The sequence below is a fragment of the Mus pahari genome, chromosome 3 (assembly GCF_900095145.1).
Source record: "Mus pahari chromosome 3, PAHARI_EIJ_v1.1, whole genome shotgun sequence".
In the NCBI taxonomy this organism is placed as follows: domain Eukaryota; kingdom Metazoa; phylum Chordata; class Mammalia; order Rodentia; family Muridae; genus Mus; species Mus pahari.
Genome location: NC_034592.1, coordinates 104,439,456 through 104,457,122, shown reverse-complemented (window position 1 = coordinate 104,457,122; position 17,667 = coordinate 104,439,456). Strand labels below are relative to the sequence as shown.

At 46.9% G+C, this 17,667-nt stretch overlaps 1 protein-coding gene across 1 annotated transcript in view; it reads left to right on the top strand.

The window, feature by feature from the left end:
* Window positions 1-13,584, top strand: part of Epb42 (erythrocyte membrane protein band 4.2) — an 18,896-nt gene extending 5,312 nt beyond the window's left edge. Inside the window, exons 4-13 of the mRNA XM_021193504.1 lie at window positions 1,612-1,730; window positions 2,538-2,642; window positions 4,117-4,294; window positions 4,720-4,858; window positions 5,146-5,249; window positions 5,951-6,193; window positions 7,138-7,437; window positions 9,925-10,085; window positions 10,282-10,415; window positions 12,195-13,584. Coding sequence (XP_021049163.1) covers window positions 1,612-1,730; window positions 2,538-2,642; window positions 4,117-4,294; window positions 4,720-4,858; window positions 5,146-5,249; window positions 5,951-6,193; window positions 7,138-7,437; window positions 9,925-10,085; window positions 10,282-10,415; window positions 12,195-12,357 — 1,646 coding nt within the window. The 3' untranslated portion in view covers window positions 12,358-13,584. The remainder of the gene's footprint in view (window positions 1-1,611; window positions 1,731-2,537; window positions 2,643-4,116; window positions 4,295-4,719; window positions 4,859-5,145; window positions 5,250-5,950; window positions 6,194-7,137; window positions 7,438-9,924; window positions 10,086-10,281; window positions 10,416-12,194) is intronic.
* Window positions 13,585-17,667: the final 4,083 nt, after the last annotated feature.

Sequence of the window (17,667 nt, the reverse complement as noted above, 5' to 3'; positions counted from 1 at the left end):
GCCTGCCTCTGCCTCCTAAGTGCTGGGATTAAAGGCGTGCGCCACCACTGCCCGACTTAACAAAAATAATTTTATGGTTGGGGGTCACCATAACATGATGAACTGTCTAAAGGGTTGGGAACTTCCTGAGGTAAGTCCTGCCTGTTCTAAGCCCAGGGCCTTCCTTTGTGTCTCAGCAAGTGAAACAATAGATGGGAACTCCTCTATTCTGGTATCTTTTGCCCCGTGTTATTCACTTGTAGATTTAGGATCCTTCTGCTGAGAGAGGCCCCACATTTTGCCACATACTGACAGGAAGATCTTGGGGGCACCCTTCCAAAGCTGAGGCTTTAGTACACCCCAGATGACCAGCTCAGAGTCTACATTCAAAGCTTTGCCCCTGGCATTCAAAATAGAGTCCCAACAAGACAGTGCGAGGGAAGCACTGGGTTCTGAAGGAATCCACCCATGACTCCACTACTAGGATTCCTGCCTTCTTGCTCCATTTATAGGACTCCAACTAGGGAAGCCCTGCTGTGGAGGGATTGGACAGTGGGAGCCATTGCCTCTGCTCCTCTGAGAGGTGACTGAGAGAGGTTCCAATGGGCTGAGTGTGGTAGCACATGCCTTTAATCCCAGCATGCAGGATGCAGAGATAATACTGGATGTCTGGGCAGCTCTCAAGTGCTTAGTGTTTCTGTAGCCTAGAAAGTCTTCTGGTGGTCTGGACGGTCCTTAAATGTTCCTAGAAACTAATGGAGCCACCCCACAGTATCTGAACTCGTGCACACATGAACACACACACACACACACACACACACACACACACACACACACTGCCTGGCCACCAAGGCTGAGAGAGAAAAATCTGACAAGAAAAGCTGAACCCCATGCTGTTTCCAGCTTCCTCAGTGAACAATGGTTTCATTGAAAGATATCGAGGCATGAGGGGAGCGCTCAGAGGGTAAAAGTAATTGCTGTGCAAGCCTGGTGACTTGAGGTCGGATCCCTAGAATTCAAGAGAAAACTGAACACAAGGTGCTCAGAGGAAGATGGGAAGCAGAGACAGGAGCCTCTTTAGAAGCTTGTAGGTCAACTGGCCTACCTTACACAGTACTGCAGAGACCTGGTCTCAAACAAGCCAAAGAGATCTGGGACTGACAAGCCAAAGCTGTTCTCAGGCCTGCAGTCTCGTCCCGATGCTCTGCCTAACGCTTGGATAAGGGAAATGAATGAGGCAGTAGGAAGGACTGTGGTCACCCAGATGCAGAGAACCTCCCAGCACAGAAGCCCAACGCTAGAATTCCAGAAGCCCTGCTCCTTCCTGCGGCGCCCCCTCTGTTTACTCTGTTTAACCTGTGTTTAAAAGCTGTGTTCATTTCACTCCCCCCCCCTCCCCCAGACACTTGGGTGTTGTGACAAATTGATCTTCTAGGTAAGACTTAACAGGCCACTGGGAAACTCCCAGGTCCTGCATGAACAGTGAGAAGGATCCTCCTGAGTTTTAATGAGGTCCAGGGATGCAAGAGAGGGCTGAAACCAAACCCAACCTGGGCTAGCAGGGCAGAAGCCTGGGGGGTGGAGGGCAGACCCAGCACCCTCAGGCCCTCAACCTCTCCTGCTTCTTGACAGATGATGCTGTATTTCTGAAGAACGAGGTTGAACGTGCTGAATATGTGTTGAACCAGAACGGCTTTATCTACCTGGGCACAGCTGACTGCGTTCAGGAAGAGCCCTGGGACTTTGGTCAGGTAACAGGGACCCTCTAGGGAAGAAGAGGCACCCATAACCTTCGACACTCAGGCCAAAGCTAGCAGGTTCAACAGCCCTTGTCAACCTGAGGTGCCTCTGTTCCTTTTGGCCCACATTACTACACTCTCCACAGCTGCTGCTCGGACTAGCTTCCTTCTCTTTCCCCTTGGAAAACTACCTCTCCAGTCTTACTACCTTCTAGAAAATTCTCCCAATGCCTAAAGACAGAGGAGGTGTTCCATTGTGCCATCTAGGATAAACGCCTAGAGTCTGAGCTATGTTGCTATGATATGTTACCTGACGGGCCATGCACATCCCAACTAGGGACTCCTGCAGAGTGGGAGCTGCCTGCAGTCTTCCACACCTGGCTCGGTGCCTGAAGGAACATTAGATATTACTCACTAAGTAGGAATGAATGAAAGTAAATGAATGGAAACGACATGGCACTGATATTGGCACATACCTTAAATCCAAGCATTTGGGAGGCATAGGCAGGCAGATCTCTGAGAGTTCAAAGCCATCCTGGTCTACACAGTAAGACCCTATCTCAATAAATAAATAAATAAATAAATAGCCCAATTCCAATCTCCATGGGATCACAGCCTATCAGGAAAATCAGCCCACAGAACAAAGGCATTGGGTACACAGCCAGGCGGTGTGGTAAAAGAGAGAAGAGCCATGGTGGGTATTGAGACAGGTGAGGAAGATAAGACCCAGGCTTGAGAGAGGGACAGGATAACAAGTCCTGTGAGATGCTGCCTGGCCCAGAAACCCCTTCTTCATCTTATCCTGTGTTGTCCTTACAGTTTGAGAAAGACGTCATGGACCTCAGCCTGAACTTACTGAGTGTGGACAAGCAAGTGAAAGACTGGAACCAGCCTGCACACGTGGCCCGTGTGGTGGGGGCCTTGGTGAGCACCAGACTGGGGAAGCAGAGGAAGAGGAGATGGGACATGAGCACTTGTCTAGAGGGGTCCACCTACACGGCTCTGGAAGCCCTCAGAGCACGAATAGGTCCCTTTTCCTGGAGTGCGGGAGACAGTCTTCAGAGCACAGCCTGATGGGAGAGAAGGGAAAGGCAAGACAAAGGGAGCAGGGTTCATCTCAGACAAAAGCCAGGGAGGGAAGAACTGACCTGGCTTTCCTCAGCGTTTTTGTTCTCCCAGCCCTGACCTGGAGGCTTAAATCCCTAGGAGGGGAGATGTACCTTCTCCTTCTCAGTACTTGCTGTGGTAATTCAACGGTCTTGTTTTATTTCTAAATGATCCTAAGAATATGCAAACCTTGAAGTGTGCCTTAGATTGGGTTAATATTACTGTTATGAAATTATTATGACCAAAAGCAAGTTGGGGAGGAAACAGTTTACTTAACTTACAAATCCAGAGTCACTGTTCATTGAAGGCAACTAAGGCAGAAACTCAAGAGGGAAGGAACCTGGAGGCAGGAGCCTGGAGGCAGGAACCTGGAGGCAGGAGCCTGGAGGCAGGAACCTGGAGGCAGGAGCTGATGCAGAGGCCATGGAAGGGTGCTACTTAGTGTCTTGCTCCTCATGGCTTGGTCAGTCTGCTTTCTTTCTTTCTTTTTTTTTTAAGATTTATTTATTTACTATATGTAAGAACACTGTAGCTGTCTTCAGACACTCCAGAAGAGGGAGTCAGATCTTGTTATGGATGGTTATGAGCCACCATGTGGTTGCTGGGATTTGAACTCCGGACCTTTGGAAGAACAGTCCGGTGCTCTTACCCACTGAGCCATCTCACCAGCCCCAGTCTGCTTTCTTAAAGAACCAGGAACCAACAACCCAGAGATGGCTCCACCCACAATGGGCTGGCTCTCCCCTATCAATCAGTCAGTGATTTAGCGCATACCTTAAAGGAGTCATTTTCACCATTGGGGTTCCCTTCTCTCAGATGGCTCTAGCTTATGTCAAGTTAACATAAAACTAGCCAGCATACCACATCCATAAAACCCTCTCAGAGAAGTAATACAGTCCCTATTTCCTTTCATAGCACTCCGTCCCTCTCAGAAAGGCAGGGTGTGGGATCAAGGCTATTTTGTAAGAAGGAAGAGGTTTCAGATAAATGGCCTCTGGGACCCAGGGCAAACAACACTGAAGGAGTCAGGATGGGAGAAGCTGAGGACAGTAGAACTAACTCTTTCTCCTCCCTATGGTTGGGGCTGGAAGTTGCTTTAGGTGAGGAGCCCTGGGTCTGATGCTGAGGTTATAAAACAGTTAGACTAGAAGCTGGAGCCTGAAGCATGCTGGTTGAACAAGCTCCGGGGATTGAGTCACACACTTGGCAAACTGCAATAAGCATTCCGTGCCGGCCGCTGCTAGCTGTCCAGTCACAGGGCTCTTGCTGACAACCATATCTGCCCCAACAGTTGCATGCCCTCAAGAAGAAGAGTGTCCTGCCTATTTCACAGACCCAGGCTGCCCAGGAAGGGGCCTTACTGTACAAACGACGGGGCAGCGTGCCCATCCTGAGGCAGTGGCTCACTGGCCAAGGACGAGCCGTGTATGAGACCCAGGCGTGGGTGTTTGCTGCTGTTGTTTGCACAGGTACAGGACAGGCAACACACAGGTCACTCTCTGGACTGCTGTAGTGTCTAGCCTGCGTCCTAAGTTGTCCCTCAGCCTCCCATGTGGGAGGGACATCTCTTAAAGCTGGCACTGCCTCCTCTCTATAGCCTTCCCCCCACCAATTTCCCCACCAGCTGCTGCTTCTCTTGCCCCTATGCAAATCTGAGCTCATTTACAAACTCTGCTCTCAAACTTGTCCCCCTGCAGAGCAAGCCTCAGTGCTTCTAAACCTCCCCTCTTGATCTATATTCCTGTGCTGTGTGACTTGTGTATCATTTACCAGCCTTTGTCTATTCAGTGCCGAATCCTTCCTCTTTCTACAATGTCACCTGTCATTTAAGACAGACCCTGTCCAGCCTGGGGCTTTTCTGCCCCCTCTGATATCCCATGCCTCTTCCTCACAGTGCTACGGTGCCTGGGCATCCCAGCTCGAGTTGTTACCACATTTGATTCAGCCCAAGGTACCAATGGGAGCCTGCTGGTGGATGAGTACTACAATGAGGAGGGACTCCAGAATGGAGAAGGACAGAGGGGTCGTATCTGGTGAGAAGCCTAAAGGAATTAGGGTTCTAGACCAGAAAATGCCAACTTCCATGTAAACCTCCACACTTGGAGAGCTCTGCACTAAGAGCAGGCTTTCAGGACTCTTATAAGAGGTGGCAGTGGTCAGTGGTGGGGTGTGTACACTCCAGGAGAGTCACTGTTTGTTTTACACAGTGTCCTCCATCCCCATGGCAACAGCTCCTAAAGTCACATTCCTAGACTCTTTTTCTTCCATAGTCTTTTTTTTTTTTTTTCCCCACTTGAAGTTTTGCCTTTGCTACTTTTAGGGTCTTCCAAACTTCTGTAGAATGCTGGATGAACAGACCTGATTTGTCCCAGGGTTATGGTGGATGGCAGATTCTGCACCCAAGGGCTCCTAATGGAGTTGGAGGTAAAGCCTAAGGGTGGGCCCAGGACCAACCAGGGCTGCAAGAGCTGAAGAGGTCCCTTGCAAAGGATCTAGGAGCAGTGTGTGGTCCAGAGAGGGTCTTAACCCTCTAAAACAGGAGAAGCAGAAGGAACAGTGGCCAGATGGTTCAGCAGGCTCAGGGGGCAGAGATGTCAGCTATCGTGTGAGACTGCGTGACCCACTTAAAGCCATGGGCAAGGAAATACCATCTCAATGAAGGCCAAAGGATCTTAACGTGGCTGGAGGGTTAGGGAGGGGACTTTATCTGTGTGTGGGTGGAAGGAGCCTCAATAGTAAGCTCAAACCTACAGAGGGAAGCTTCAAGCAGCTGAAGAATGGTGGCTCCTTGTCCTGGAACAGAACTGTCAGGGGCTGGCACACCAGAAGCAATTAAGGTGGCCTGTCCCTAGTGTATTAGTATTAAGACTGAGCACTAATCGTGTTCCTCCGAGGTCCTTCCTGTCCAGTTTCTGGTATAGGCCAGGACCTAAAAGTATTTTCTCTGCATAATTGTGAGTTTCATCTCTGATAACTTTCTCAGAAATCCTGTCTCCTTCCTACCTCTGACCTTGATCCTGGAGAAGGAAAAATGATGTACAGGACGAGGACTGACGCTATAAGCCCTAGCCAGAGCAGAGGTCTAACAGAGACTCCTTTGCTCATCTGCCCTTTCTCCCCCTCAGTCCTGGGATCCTGCAGTCTGGTCCCAGTCAGAGCAGTCAAGGAGGGGGAGCTGCAGCTGGACCCCGCAGTATCAGAGCTCTTTGCTGCAGTAAATGCCTCGCATGTGGTCTGGAAGTGCTGTGAGGATGGGAAGTTGGAGTTGACCAACTCCAACAGAAAGGATGTGGGCAACTGCATCAGCACCAAGGTGGTGGGCAGTGACCGCTGCGAAGACATCACTCAGAACTACAAGTATCCTGCAGGTACTGAGCTGCCAAGGGAACCGGCCTAGCCACCTGAGACAGCAAATGCGAGGAAGGGGATGGGGGTGCACGTGAAGGCCAGAAGAGCCCCAGTCTTTTCCCCATCAAATAACAGTAGGTTTCTCAAGCCTGGCTGACATGACTGCTGGTTCGGATCAGACCCTTCTGTACTGTCGGAGGCTGAGCTGCAGGGTGCACTGCGGGGCTCTCTTGGCTTCTGTTCATGAGATGTCAGTCCCCAACTCCTGCCAGTCCTGATGACCAAAAATGTCTTCATGTATTTCCAAATGTCCTCTAAGGGGCCAAAATTGCCTCCAGTAGAGAACTGTTATTATGAAACAAAGCACTAAATACTGAGCCTGGTTCAAGAAGACTTTCAGGACTGAGGGAGAGGAAGTTACCCGCCCCTCCAAGATCACCAACTGTTTCTCTCTATTAGCATTTTTATCTATTACTTCAAATCAGGATGCTTGTAACCTGAGTCTTCCCCTTCATAGCATCTTGTCCCTGCTCGGCTGTCTTCTGCGTTCTTTCTCACAACCTAGGTAATCCTGCAGCTCCCTCCCTTACCTCTTGCCCATTAGATGGCCACTCCCTGGCTCTGGTCTCTCTCTCACAGTTCCCTTTCCCATTCCACGTTCAAGGATGAATATTCTAAGACACAAATGAATGTCCTTGTTATCTCCCCACTCAAGAATACTCCATGACTCCCAAATTCCTTCACACACGGAGAGTCAATTTCTTGCAAAAATATCTCCAGTGACAGCACTGGTTTGTCACAAAATGTGTTTTCCTTGTGCAAAAGGCAAATTCAAAGCCTGAGACATTTGCAAAGCTTTTTTGGATTCTGGTATCTAAGCAAAAGTAGTAAATACATGTTAACCCTGCCCTTTCGTCAGAAGAATCTGTACCTACTGGGTGCTCTCATTTCTTTTATTCTGCAGGATCTCTTCAAGAAAAGGAGGTACTGGAGAGAGTCCAAAAAGAAAGACTGAAGCTTGGGAAAGACAATGGCATGTGTCCTCCCAGTTGTGAGCCCCAGGATCCTCTGCACATGCTCTTCGAAGCATCTAGCTCCATCCCTCGGGGAGGAAATGGTCTGCTCTCAGTGACCTTGATTAACCCCACAGATGAGGACAAGAAGGTGCACCTGGTGATTGGGGCCCAGGCTTTGTACTACAATGGAGTCTTCGCTGCTGGTCTCTGGAGTCAGAAGCAATTCTTCATGCTCAGACCCAACCAGGGTAACTCTCTCTGGCCCCAGAAGACACCCTGTACACACAGGGTTCTTTCTTGGGCTCCACCCATGGGTCCCCAGAGACAGCTTTTAGCCCCTTGGTGCTCACTCCTATTCAACACCTATACATTCACATATACATTCACTCAACAACTATAGATTTGTTCTGACACGCTGAGAGGACCACAATCCCAACTACAATCAGATAAGTACACAGCCCACCCTACAGTAAGAAAGTATTTGGAGAGACTGACAGAGTGCAGGACAGGAAGCCCCTCGCCCAGGCTGGGCAGTCTGCACCCAGATGATCCACAAAAGACTGTTTTGAAGAATGAAGAAGGGCCAGCTAGAAAAATGCACCAAGTATTCCAGACAGAGGGAAGATCCACAAGGTCCCCTTCTCTCTTTTAGATGCTTGTTTAATTTAAGATTCCCTGAAGTCCATCAATCCTGCTTAAACTTGGTCATACACTGGAGTCACCTGGGGAAACACTATGCCTGGGCTATACTCCAGTGTCCAAAACTCCATAGTAGACACAAACATCAGAATTTGCAGAACTCCTGACAAAATCTCACTGCCTGGGTGAGCTTCAGGAGCAAGTCCACAGGACTGCCGCAGCCGAGGTCTCTGCTCTTCCCATCACTGGGCCTTTCCCAAGCACAGTGCGAATGAATTAGCACGAGAGCTAGACAGTCTCCTACGTCATGCTCAGGAGGCTGAGCTTCGTTGTCTGGGTAACAGTGAGCTAGTAAAAAGTTTGCATTAGTGTGTCAATGTTATCAGAAGTCCATGTTTAAAAGAAAGACCTTTAGACAAAATGGAATGGAGGAGGTCATGTCAGAGCAGTCGTTCTTAACCTTGGCTGTGCACAGAAGCACCTGGGAGACTTTACGGTCCTAATGCTGAGCCTCATTGCCAGTATCTGATCTAACTGGCTTGGGGTGTGGTATGAGGTTGAAGCTGCATTATAAAGATTCTTATATGCAGTCACAGAGAACCAGTGGGTTAAAACTAGTAACAGTTGAAATCCAGACACAAAAAGCCAGACTAACCTGATAGCACTCAGAAATAAGACATAACCCAGAGGTGAGAGAATTTGCACTTGTGAATGTGGATGTCTGTCTATGGTTTGCATGAGCCACTGGAAGAGGGGGATGCAAGTTTTAGGAGGAAGAAGAACTTAGTTATAGCATGGTTTGTTAAAAGCCCATGAGACAGCCAAGTATTCTGACAGCCAGCAGGCAGCTGAGAACTTAAACACAGAGTTCAAGGTCCAGTCCGTGTGGGAGAGCAGGCATAGAAATTGCAGCATAGAGGGAATGACTAAGAGACAGGGCACAGAGCACTTACAGTGCTGGAGGACCAGATGTAAGAAGATGAGACGGCAAGGAGAGAGCCTTAGCGACACCAGCTTTGTGGATTTAGGGAAAGAACGAACATGAGGGAGACAAAGGAGTCTAAGGGGTCAGGGACACACGACAAGGTTGGCAGGGAGTTCCTGAGATATCCTGGCCAAGGAGAGACTAGGAAAGTGGCCCAGGCTGGCTCCCTGGGGTTTAAGCGAATTCAACTCAGGAAGTGGAGTTCTTTCTAAAGCATGATGGGAAAAAGAAGAGGCTAAGTGGGTAGTCAGAGGACAGCTGCTAGAGACAGGGTCGTATGATCTTTTGGTTTATTTTGAAGGTGACTCTGTTTATATGCTGTAAATAATCAACATAAAAACTGAAGCTTTGGGAGAGGTGGGTTATAAATGACAGCATAATCTCTGGGCAAATAACCGACTGGAATGATTGTAACTCACACTTACTGAGTACTTAATATCTGCTAGAAATGGTGGTGACTGCAGTATATGCTTTATCTCATTTTTCTCACAATTTGATGAGGTGGGTACCATTCTTAGTCCCATTTGCCATCAGAGGAAGCCGAGACACAGAAGTTAAACAAGTTGCCTGAGACTACACAGCAGTGGGTGAGAATGAGGCATGTATTTTAAAAAGCATAGGACTCTATGAGGACAAGCACATCCCCTGGGGAAAGGTAACAGCAGGGGAAATGTCTAAGTCTGCGGGTTGAAAATGGGAACCAGATCTTGAGAGAGTCCCAGTTGATAGATAACACTTTCTGTGACAAAGGAAGGAGAACGGGAGAAGGGGCAGGACTGTGTAAGCATGAGTTCAGCAACTGCTATGTGGCAAGTTTTGAGATAAGCACTACTTTGAAGAGGGTCGTGTAACACAAGTCACCCTACCATTTTTATGGCCTGATCTAGTTCACAGGCGCTTTTCTACATCCCCGGTGAGACAGTCTGCGAAGAGTGTTGGTAGAGGTAGTAATGGGGCAGGGATCCTGGAAAAGCACAGAGTCGCCATAGGGAATGCAGCATCTTCTGTCTTCTGTGAGACACTAAGTCCCTTGCTGTAGGTGGAGCTATGGTTTGATTCCCGCATGCATGCTTCCTGTGTTTTGTACTGACTTGCCTATTGAATGTTGCAGTTCTGAGAATATCCACCGACCTGTCCTACTCCTGTTTTGAGCAACCCCCACCTGAGAACAGCTTTCTCCGAGTCACAGCAATGGCAAGGTACTCCCACACCAGCCTCAGCTGCTTTGCCCAGGAAGATATGGCCATTGGTAAACCGAATCTTATCATCGAGGTGGGTACTCATTCTTCACTCGGTTACTCTTAGCTGCTATGGTTCAGGGCTGTTGTGGAAGAGTTTGAGGAAAGATTAGGAGGCATGGCTTTGTTAGAGAACGTGTGTCTCTTTGGGTGAGTAGACACTTGAAATTGATGGTTGTCCCTTCCCCAGAATCTATCAGTAGTTCTCTATGTGTTGTCTCTCCCTACAGATGCCAAAGAGAGCAACACAGTATCAGCCCCTCACGGTCTCAGTTAGAATGCACAACTCCTTAGAGGCCCCCATGCAGAACTGCATCATCTCCATCTTTGGAAGGGGACTCATTCACAGAGAGAAGAGATATGGGTAAGAGACTGTAAGACGCTTCTTCCTCTTCTGTTTTTGATTTTTAGTCAGGATTTCTCTGTGTAGCCCTGGCTGTCCTGGAATTCACTCTGTAGACCAGGCTGGCCTCGAACTCACAGAGATCTGCCTGCCTGTGCCTCCTGAGTGCTAAGATTAAAGGTGTGCACCACCACCACCACCACCACCACCACCACCACCACCACCACCAGGCTAAGACTGTAAACTTCTTATCCCACTGAGAGATCTCAACTGGTTTGGACTCACTGACTTAAAAACAGTAATCCATCTTTTTGCCATGTCACTGGAGAAAGAGCAGGGTATCTTCAGAAGCTACCAAATGGCCTATCTCGTTCTGGAACCATCAAGTCAGCAGGAGGAGAGGATAAGGGAGGCTACGAGGTCCCCACATAACCCCCACCACACCTGTCCTGATCATCCAAGAAGAGCCTAGGCATTGCCATGAAGAAGGGAGGTTAGATCTGGTACCAGAGAATGCACAGATAGGCCATGCTGGCTCTCGGTCTAACAAGGAAGCTCTCCTATTCACGACCATGAGATACAATTCTAGTTAAATTCCTTTCCTTTCTTATCTCTTCACCACCCTCCATGACCATGTGTATTGTTGCTTCGTTAACTTAAACAGCTGCTTTTTGTTTTTTCTTTTCATGTATATGTGAAGTCCATTTCTTAGGCCCCATAATACTCCATTGTGTGCCTCCTACTGCTCCATAATGATGGGCAACAAATACCTCTCACTCTGATGCTGCAGTTTCACAGCCAACAGCCTTGTGCTGCCCCTTCTAAGCTCGTTTGAAACTTTGGCGATGCCGGGGATTATATCTGCACAGGAATGGGATTTCTGGGTCACAGGATACGATCTGGTTTGTCCAGCTCTTATCAGATTTAGTAGCGGGATCCCTCCTGCACTGAGAGACAGTTTCTTTCCCCACCTCTCTGGCAAACATCCAACTATTCTCTTCTTTCCAATCGGAAAAATTGTCTAACAGAAAGCCATGTCTTACTGTTCCGATTTGCCATTCTTTAGGCTGGCTTTCCCCTTCCATCTTCTTGGCTGCTTTTCTTCTGTCCTTGCTGCCATCATTCTTGTTGACTTCTAGGAGTTCCTGTGTATTTTAGGCCCCTTAGTGGTATTAGACGTTGCAAGCATTCTCTTTCATTTTGCCTACTTCACTCCTGGTTGGGTACAGTTTAAAGACAACACTGGGATTCCCAGAAGGTGGTCCAATTTATTGTACCAGTGGGTACAGCATCATGAAATTTTGCCATTCTCACCAACCAAATGAGAGGGGGACCCATGAACATTTATCTAGACTTTATGATCTTTCAGGCCAATCGTGGAGCAAAGTTCCTCAAAGAAAATTCCAAACATTTCCTTAGTTACTGAAAGGTCTACCATAGTCCAGGAAGGTCAGCCATAAGCTGCTGATACACTGGCATTCCCTCATCATGCCTACGGGACCCACTGTGCTCACCAGGAAGACATTTAAAACTATAGCCTTTGCCAGACACACTGCCGGTAAGTACTACTACCAAGAACAGGGCCAACCCAAATCCCAGTGCTGTCTTGAGTCACACAGTTGCTCTGTATAGAGAAGCCCCTGTCTCCTCTCCCTTATGATCACTTCTGGCTTCCCAGCCATGTATTTAGATTTCTATATCCTCGCGCCCCATACCTTCCAGCCAGGAAGGACAACCCATGGAGACCAGTGGAGCAATGACCCGGAGGAGAATTAATACCCGTCTCTACCTTTGTTTCAGATTGGGTTCTCTGTGGCCAGGAAGCAGCCTACATACTCAGTTCCAGTTCACCCCAACACATCTGGGGCTCCAAAGGCTCACTGTGGAAGTAGATTGTGACATGTTTCAGAACCTGACCGGCTACAGAAGTGTCCTTGTGGTGGCCCCTGAAGTTTCTGTTTAACTCCCAAACAACCCTCAAAACTTCTGAAACTAGACATGCCCCAGAGGGAAATTCTGCCTATCAAACAACAGACCAGTGACCAAAAATCAGGCTAGATTCATAGAAACCAAAATCCATTTTTTCTTGTTTTTTGGTTATTTGGTTGGTTGGTTGGTATTTTTGAGACAGGATTTCTCTGTGTAGTCCTGTTGGTCCAGTAACTCACTCTGTAGATCATACTGGCCTTGAACTCAGAGATCCACCTGCCTCCCAAGTGCTGGGATTAAAGGCGTGTGCCACCAATGCCTGGCTCCAAAATCCATTTGTATCAAACCAACCTAAGGCAGTCAGAAGCACTATTTGCCTTAGAATAAACTGCTCTGCATAAGTGATAAAAACAAGCCTTTGAAAAGACACTCAGATAACTTCTCAAAGAACAATGAGATGTTCTGACTACCTTTTCAGAGTACATTCAGACTTGGGGTGTTCAGATGTTTCACACCATTTTATTGCTCATTAACATATCCATTAACCTACAAAAATGAATGACAACCTAATATTTAAATCTATTTCTGAAAACATAGGACAATATTGACTAAAAATAGAATTCTCATGTAATACTAAAATCACATTGATTAATATTTCCCTGGTGGTTATTGTAAAAGACCCAAAGATGAATGGATAAAGCTATTATAACACATAACATAGAACCTGAAAGAATAGACTAAACTTATCTATAGCTAGATCTCCATGAGTGCTGGTGTATGTGGGAGACCCTATTCAGGTCATACACCACACCCCACTGCAGCTGTATCCTGCTTTCTAACACATGGTCTTTTAGAGCAGTGGTTCTCAGCCTTCTAATGCTGAGACCCATTAGTACAGTTCCTTGTGTTGTGGTGACCCCAACCATAAAATTATTTTGTTGCTATTTCATAATTATAATTTTGCTATTCTTATGAATCATAATGTAAATATCTGATATTCAGGATATATGACATGTGACCACCACAGGGGTTCGAGATCCACGGTTGAGTACTGCTGTTCTAGATGCACACAACATATAATTTCATAGCAATGTAGTTGGAAACAATGTATTAAAATTTCTGTCTAAATTGTAAACTCATGCATTTTTTTGCTTTATAAAAGTGTGTTTACATTTGAGAATACATGTTATATTAAACAATGACAAAATGGGTATGTATAAAGAAAACAAATCTTCTTAATAAAGTGGACCAAGCTAACAAATGAGCTTGTGGTGGTTTGATTGAGAATGTTCTCTAAAGGCTCATAAGTTAAAACTCTTGGTCCCTAGTTAGTGGAACTGTTTGAGAAGGATTGGGAGGTGTGGCTTGTTGGAGGAAGTGTGTTGCTGGTGGGTGGGCTTTGACATTTCAAAAGCCCAAGCCAGGCCCAGTGTCTCTCTTCCTGCAGCCTGTAGACTTGAGATGTAGAACTCTCAGCTATTTCTCCAGCCCTATGTCTGCCTGAATGATACCATGTTCCTTGTCATGATGACTAATGGACTAAACCTCTGAAACTGTAATCAAGCCCCAATTAAATGCTCTCATAAGAATTGGTATAAGACAGAAATTAGTACCAAGAGAGTGGGTTATTGCTGTGACAGACCAGACCATGTTGACTTGGGGAGGATTATGGAAGGACTTTGGAACTTTGGGCTAGAAGTCATTGAGTGCTGAGAGATCAGTGGGATGCTCTGTAGGAACTTGGAAGATGAGATTATTGAAAGCAGTGAAGGCAGTGGAAAGTTTGTGAACTTTCAAAGGGAAGTAAAGACTCCATTGGGTCATATTGTGAAGAAGTCTGTGGTGTCCACTCAGCCGGAGCTGAAGAACTGGCTCTGATTAACAAAAGAACAGAACCATTAAAGAGAAACCTTTGCTTTGCTGGGATAAGAGATGCTGGTCAGCTGGGGCTGAAGAATCAGCTGTGATTAAGAAGAGACCAGCGGGCTGGAGAGATGGCTCAGCGGTTAAGAACACTGACTGCTCGTCCCGAAGGTCCTGAGTTCAAATCCCAGCAACCACATGATGACTCACAACCATCTTTAGTGAGATCTGATGCCCTCTTCTGGAGTATCTGAAGACAACTGCAGTGTAGTTACATATAATAAATAAATAAAATCTTAAAAAAAAAAAAAAGAAGAAGAAGAGACCAGCATCATTGTGGTGAAGTCTTCTGGGAAGTGTTTCCTCAGAATCAACACAGAAGCTGTGTTCCAGAGGCAGCCATAGTTATGCCTTGTGCTGGCAGTCAGACTTGGTGATGTAAGTTACTCAAGTGATGCTGTTTTTGAAGGTGTGAATGGGTCATGGGGAGCAGCTGAGGCTTGGCAGTTTGTGGCAGGGTTAGAGTTCCTGAACTCAAATTAGAGTAAATCCCAGATAGAGAACGTTGAGTTACTTGCACTGGTGGAGTGTGGTTTTGCTTTGTTCAGATTGTGAGTGTACCCTGGTTCTTCCATTTTGAAGTAAGAAAGTATTTAACTTATTTTTTATTTTACAGGAGCCCACAGTTTAGAAACTGAATTTAAAGAGATTTTAGGTTTTACATTTTGATTTTCAAAGAGACTGAACTTTTTTTGCTGTTGTTTTTGTTGGTTTGTTTTTGTTTTTGTTTTTTTCTGAGACAGGGTTTCTCTGTATAGCCCTGGCTGTCCTGGAACTCACTTTGTAGACCAAGCTGGCCTCGAACTCAGAAATCTGCCTGCCTCTGCCTCCCGAGTGCTGGGATTAAAGGCGTGTGCCACCACACCCGGCATGAGACTGAACTTTTTAAAGTGTTTGAATTGGTAAAGACTGTAAGACTTCTAAGTTTGTAATGCCTGATCTATTTGTGACTGTCTTAGTCAGTGTTCTATTGCATGAAGAGACACCATGATCATGGCAACTCTTATAAAGGAAAGCATTTAATTTGGGCTGGCTTACAGTTTCAGAGTTAGTCCACTGTCATCATGGCAGGAGGCATGACAGTACTCAGGCAGACAGGGTGCTGGAGAAGGAGCTGAGAGGTCTCCATCTGGATCCGTAGGCAGCAGGAAGAGAGTGTGATACTGGCCTGGTTTGAGCATCTGAGACATCAAAGCCCACCCCAGTGACAATTTCCTCCAAGAAGAACACACCTCCTAATGATGCCACTGCCTATGGGCCCACCACAGTGCTATTTATTAACCTGAGATCTCGGGGATGAACCAAAACTAGGAAAGGTTATAACTTAACAGTGATATGTTTGTGTGTCAAGTTGACAAGAGTTCAATTGTGCTGGCTGGCTCTATGTCAACTTGACAAAAACTAGTTATCTAAAAGGAAGAAACCTCAACTGAGAAAATGTCTTCATAAGATCCAGCTGTAAGGCATCTTTGTAATTGATGGGGGAGGGCTCAGCTCATGGTAGGTGGTGCCGTCCCTGAGCCGGTGGTCTTGGTTCCAGAGGAAAGCAGGCTGAGAAAGCCATGATGAGCAAGCCAGTAAGCAGCACTCCTCTGTGGCCTCAGCCATCAGCTCCTGCCTCCAGGTTTCTGCCCTGTTTGAGTTCCTGTCCTGACTTCCTTCAATGATGGACTGCAATGTGGAAGTGTATGTCAAATAAACCCTTCCTTCCCCAACTTGCTCCTTTGGTCGTGGTGTTCATCACAGCCCTGAAGCTGTGAGCAAGCCCTCTTCTATAACTTGCCTTGGTCTTGTCTCTTCACAGCAGTAGAACTGTGACTAAGACAGAGCCCAATACCAAAATCTTCTGAGGCATAGAGTGACCAGGATCACATTCAGAAGGACTTACTGGTGTAAGTAACAGAATATGCATGAGCACCAAGAGAGTCTTTGTGGTCATCTCTATGTATGTAAAAATCAGTACTTTCCTTTTAAATGCAGGTCTGTGTAGAATCAGACCTCAAGGCCTATACCCCCAAATGAAAATAATGGTTTAGTCTCAACAGACTGTACTTCTGGTACCACAAAACTTGGGAATGAGTCTCTTATGATCTCAGAAACTGCATCTGGGTGACTAGGTGTGTAGGTAGAAGAAACCCAAGACAGTAGAAACAGGAGGGAGACCAGAGAACAGGCTATAGAATGCAGAAATAAGAAATATTTTAAAAGTAAGATTTTTTTTTTTTCTGTGAAGAGGCCTATTGATAAGTACAGAGTTAACCCCCTCCCCGACTGGGGTGGGGCAGGAAATGCCCTGAGGGTCTCCGAGCCCATGGGGTTCCACTGCTGAAAACTCAAATCAGAAGCTGAGCTCATACTGAAGGGGAAATTTAACCACAGCAAGCCACAGACATGCTCTGCCACTAAAGGGATTTGAAACCAAGATTTCCACAATTCCCCCTTCATTGCCACTGCCCAAAGGAGCAAGCAAGTGGATGCAGGATAATGAGAACTTGAGAAAGGCTGAACACTGCCTGAACCAACCAGCAGAGGGCAGCACCACAACCCACAGACAGCTCTAGAGAATGGGTAAAGAGGACCCTAAACTTGTGAAAGCTAGAACATTCACCCTCCTCGGCCTCCTCCCAGTGCCCCATAAAGCCAGGGACGCACTGAAGCTCTAGGAAATGAATGTGGCAGAACTCAGCATACACAGGGCTGGGATTTGAGCAACACACCCCAACCTGCATGAACTGTGGAGAGAGCTGCAGTGTGGACAGCAGAGGGCAGGGCCAGCATTCCCAAGCCGACAGTGTCTGAGACTCCACCCCTAAAACACAGGCTGGACCAGCATCTGTAATCCAAAGTCAGACCAGGAGAGAAGTAGAATGGAGGACCTCTCAGGGGTAAGGCAGGCTTCCTGTCTGGGAAAGGGACACTGAGAGATGAGGTTGAATCTGGTCAGCTGGCCAGTTTTCATAGCCAGCTCTCTTTCCACCCTGCATCTATCTAAAACAGGTTAGTACGCCACCTTGCTCCTGTTGTTACTGCCCTGGGTCACATTTCCCTCCTCCTCCTTCCTTATTTTCCTGTCCCAAAGAGCAAACTGAACTGATCTGCAGGCCTGTTGCCTAGTCTCCTGAGAGGAAACTGTTCTATCCTGTACGATCGGTTAGCTTTACCTCTGTCTTTGCAATCTACCTCAGCCTTATGTTCCCTCTTCTATCAACCCAAGACTAACCTTAGTCTTAGCCTTTTCTTTTCCACTCATCACATGACACAATGCATGACAATCACATGACACACTAGCAAATGCAGTTCTAACCACTGAGCCATTGCTCCAGTCCTTTTTTTTTTTTTTTTTTTTTTGAAATTCTTTTTGAGTCGGGTCTTTCTGTGTAGCTCTCTGGCTGTCCTGGAATATACTATGTAGACCAGGCTG